General features: G+C 36.7%; 1 protein-coding gene across 1 annotated transcript; it reads left to right on the top strand.

The window, feature by feature from the left end:
• Positions 1-422: 422 nt before the first annotated feature.
• On the top strand, positions 423-4377 carry LOC109404369 (charged multivesicular body protein 1B2). Its single transcript, XM_029879811.2, has 4 exons — positions 423-624; positions 733-1198; positions 1261-1393; positions 4209-4377. Exons 1-3 carry the CDS (start codon positions 603-605, stop codon positions 1382-1384), a joined length of 612 nt encoding a protein of 203 aa, XP_029735671.1. The 5' UTR covers positions 423-602; the 3' UTR covers positions 1385-1393; positions 4209-4377.
• The last annotated feature ends 210 nt before the right edge of the window (positions 4378-4587 follow it).

Below are 4587 nucleotides of genomic sequence, written 5' to 3'. Positions count from 1 at the left end.
TTTGAGGCCTCCGTTGGGTGAAAATAACATACCACTGGGTTAATTTTTTTGCCGCTCTCAAACGAGAACTACTCACTCACCACTTTCGCTGTTTAACGCAAATTTGAGTTATTCCACGGAAGACCGGGATTGCGTCAAAACAACTTAAATTTGGGTTGATTTGTAGTTCAGTGAATGTTTATCTGCGCCACCTTAGTAAAATGTATTCTCCTTAGTCCTGTTCAACGACGTAGGTTGAACTTGCTCGAAGTTGCTGCATCCTACTCTTACCCATTTGTCAACAAACGGGAAAGAGCGGGATGGAGCAAGTTCGAGCAAGTTCAACCTACGTCGTTGAACAGGACTCTTGATTTGTGAGTGCAAAATCTCGCCTAAATATCGTCTTATATCTCTTATTGAGGGAAACGTCAAAAACAAGTTTTGTTCAAAATCAAAACAATCGACAACAGAAAATTTTGCAAGTGACTCATCTTCTGTGCAGTAAAATTTGATTATTTTTCAAGACTTTCTAAACTTCTAGTAGCAAAAGTTGCCTAGGCAGAGGACTAAACTGAATTTAATTTTTCAATTTTAATTACGAAAAATTCAAAACGGGGAACGATATGTCCGTGTCAGCGATGGAAAGCATCCTTTTTAAATTGTTAATTTGTTGATGTCCTTGATTTTATTCGATAATGTTTTCTTGTTTCATATTTTCCTGCTAGTATTTTCCTTAACATAATATTTCTCTAGAACACTTATTCAACCTAAAGTTTGCTGTGAAGGATTTGGAACGGAACGCGAAAAAATGCGAGAAAGAAGAAAAGGCGGAGATTCTCAAAACGAAAAAAGCCATCCAAAAGGGTAACACGGAAGTGGCCAGGATACACGCAGAGAACGCAATCAGACAGAAAAACCAATCGTTGAACTATCTCCGGATGAGCGCACGGGTTGACGCGGTTGCCAGCCGTGTCCAAACGGCCTTGACCACTCGCCAGGTCACGAACTCGATGGCCGGCGTGGTGAAGGCCATGGACGCAGCTATGAAGGGAATGAACTTGGAAAAAATCTCCGGCCTGATGGATAAGTTCGAATCGCAGTTCGAAGATCTGGATGTGCAGAGTTCCTACATGGAAAACACCATGTCCCAGACGACAACCACATCCGTACCGCAGAACGATGTGGAATCACTGATGCAACGGGTGGCCGATGAAGCTGGGTAACAACATCAAAGACTAGGTCGATGCCAGAAATCTTTGTAACAAATTTCTTTCATTTCAGTTTGGAGTTGAATATGGAACTCCCAAGTGGGCCGGCGTCCACTGCGATTGGAGCATCTACGCAGGCTTCGACAGAACAGGATGAACTTACGGCGCGCCTGGCTCGACTAAGACAGGCTGAATAAATAACCCTGGTGAGTTGATTAATGTTTTTCGTTTTCGTAGTGTATTTTGTTGAATCTGAATACCCATCACAACCAAAGTTGTCTGTCCTTCCGTCACGCTTTATGTTTCACAGAATGAAAGCTACAATAATCATTGCACTGTAGCATTGCACCTGTGTTAAATTGGTGCATTGTTGCATTGGTACATCGCTGCTGCATTGGTGCATCGTTACTTTGGTCGTACATCAATGCATCGTAGGAATTGTAAAGCATCAATTCATCAGTTTCCTTAGAAGTTTCTATAATTTTCTTTCAATTCTATGGATCAGAACCCTACAACAGTTATTTACAGTTGAATACTTGGAAGTATACCTTCTGGTGCTTCTCAATGAGATGCCAGATGCTGTGAAATATTTCACATACAGTGGTAGACATTCGTTTATTAGCCGAGGCATATTTTTTTCGCAACTGTAATAATTTTATGTTCTTTTTTTAATTTTTGGAGGATCTTCTAGGTAGTTTGAATTAGTCAATGGGATGAAATAAAATATTATTTATTTTATGGCCGTAAAATACAAGAAAAATAGAAAATTTGCCTAGACATTCGTTTAGTCGAATTGTACATTTTTTAGAATTCCATAAAAAAAACTATCAAATTTCGAAGAATATCCAACACAATTATTTTGTATGTTGTCCTGCATTATAGATCGACTTGTAAATCATGAATTTGATCGTTTTCGGTAGTGTTGCCATATTAATTTTACATGCGTCTCATATAAGTAAGCTATAATATTGAAAATGTTTCCAAATTGAGATTTGTTGTAGGTAGTTATTTTCATCGGAAGTGTTTTAGAAGATTCCAATAAAAGTATCACGACGAGTGCAGGTTGAAAACCTACGAAAAACAAAAGTTTTTAACAGAAAAAAATGCCGCAAACCATCAAAAAATCACGTATTTAAGTATTGTTTTGATGAAAAATGATAGTTTAACTTGTATAAATCACAGCGTTTACTACTATTACGTCTTCTTATAGCTCCCAATATCTGCTACCGTCTTCTGGCTGAAATAACATACATTGAATGCCTCACATTTTGAGGCACCCAAAATATTTCTTCAGATTGAATGAAATAAGCCAATGTTTTGCGTTTTTGTATGAGCATCTTCTTTTAAATAAACAGGGTACACAAATTCAGACTCTTTTTGCAGTTCTTTCGCTTGCAGTCTTCTACTTCATTTAGTAATGCTAGTGTTATACAGTTATACTTCAGAGTCATTAGGATCCGTCTTCATTACTACACAGAACTATTTATTTTAGCTTTTATCAATCCCATTTTGATGTTTAACCAGCAGAAAACCTATATGCTTTATTTTCTCGCGACATTTTATGCAATAATTTAAGCGTTTCTAACAATAATTCTGTGCCATATTTTTAAAACAACTAATCCTTACATTAGAGTGTTTACAGAAAGCATTTTCTTTAAATAAATTAATTTACCATCGTTTCTCCTTATCGGGGCAAATTTTTGTAATATTTCTTTGAATTTCATAAATAAATTTTTAAGGTCAATTATCTTGCTAACACGTCATAAACTAAATGCCTTGGGGTATATCCTCGATATACACTTACGAAATTACAAAAATTCTATTGAAACCCAATTTTTCATTCACCTCGGCTAAACGAATGTCTAGGGTTTTACCCTCGTTTTTGTTTCAGTGTATATGTAAGTGTGATGTATCACCTTTTCATAAAACAGTACTAGATATACTATCACTGCCACAAAAAAAGTTTAATCATAAAATCTTTTGTATGATTTTCCTGACACTTTTTTGAAAATTTTTGGGTCTTGGCCAAACGAATGTCTGTCACTGTATGCATCGATGTAGGTACCTTCTGGCGCTTTTCAAAGAAATGCACCATGCTGAGTGAAATATTTCACATATGTGATACATTAGCCTTCAAGGAAGCTTCTAGAAATGTCCCTTCCAGAAGATTCTAGGATTTTCTTGATTGGATAAAAAAACTACTTTTTAGGAACGTGGCTAGCCACGTTGGGTCTGCTAGTTGCTTTATTATTACGATCATGTCATTTATATGTCGTTGTTGTTAGCAACAAACATAATACCACGACAAATTAAAAAAAAAAAACTACATATTTTGTTAGTAATCTGCCTCCCATAAACTATACAACATGTCTGGTGCCAGTAACCTGATTTGAGTGAAAGTTTAAATTTCACATGAGCAAAATGTAAAAAAGTATGTTTCTCCATTTAAAATCCAATAGGTACAAACATCAAACGAGATGTCCAAATTTTGCGCAAATATTTGGGACCTCAAGTGGAACCTTTAAAACTCTGATCTTATTTTTGAAAGCGAATTAATCAGCAATTTAAAAAAAAACGAATGACCCATTCTAATACATACTTTACTTATTCTCTTGTACTGACTTTTCCAACCCTCCAAGCAGAATTCCCCTTTTTGAATGCAGTGTTGTTCCTTTTAATTCCGCTCTATATTGCTTATCCTTTGATAGATTCGTGTATCTATCAACCCTCCTAAGATGTTAAGAAAAGCGCATCACGATAGCGTAGTGCACGTTCAGTGAGCCTGTCTAGGTCATATTGACCCCAACATCCTACTAGGGTTAAAGCATAAGCAATATAGGGCGGAATTGGAAGGTACAAAGCTGAATACACTTATTCAAACATGCTTATTAATATACCGTAATACCGTTATGTCTATGTACAGCCTTATGTTTCAATTAAACTTTTATACAGTACATATCGCGAGGACCGTGGTAAATGACAAACACTGTATAACATAATAAAAATTCTCTTTCGTTTCAGTATCTCGGATTTAAATAATGTAACACAGTGCATGTTAGGCATTGGCTGGAAAAAAAAGAGTCGCTGATGTGCAAAACCGGTTAAAATGTTGAACTGAAGTGTTGAATGGGGCAAAGTATGTATCATATATTTCTATGCTGCTCGTTTCATAATAGAAGATGATAAGCAATTTGATGCATTCGAGTTATTTTGTCCGAAAACGCCAGAAGTTAGCCGTTAGCCAAGTCGTCGACAACCATTGAAACTCAAAACATTTAATGCGCAACAAAGACATACAGAAAACGTCTGAGTTAGCTTTCGGGTCGGTGCAGGAATTTTTCGTAGGGTACCGTCCACAAGTTACGCAATACTCTAGGAGGAGGAGGAGGAGGAGAGGGGG

Source organism: Aedes albopictus, chromosome 2 (assembly GCF_035046485.1).
Source record: "Aedes albopictus strain Foshan chromosome 2, AalbF5, whole genome shotgun sequence".
NCBI lineage: Eukaryota > Metazoa > Arthropoda > Insecta > Diptera > Culicidae > Aedes > Aedes albopictus.
Note: the sequence above shows the minus strand (reverse complement) of the source record. Positions and strands in the feature narration are given on the sequence as shown.

Coding starts and splice junctions, on each gene's coding strand:
- LOC109404369 (XM_029879811.2), top strand. CDS start 603: ATGTCCGTGTCAGCGATGGAAA. Junction 625..732: donor GTCCGTGTCAGCGATGGAAA/GCATCCTTTTTA, acceptor ATATTTCTCTAG/AACACTTATTCAACCTAAAG. Junction 1,199..1,260: donor CGGGTGGCCGATGAAGCTGG/GTAACAACATCA, acceptor CTTTCATTTCAG/TTTGGAGTTGAATATGGAAC.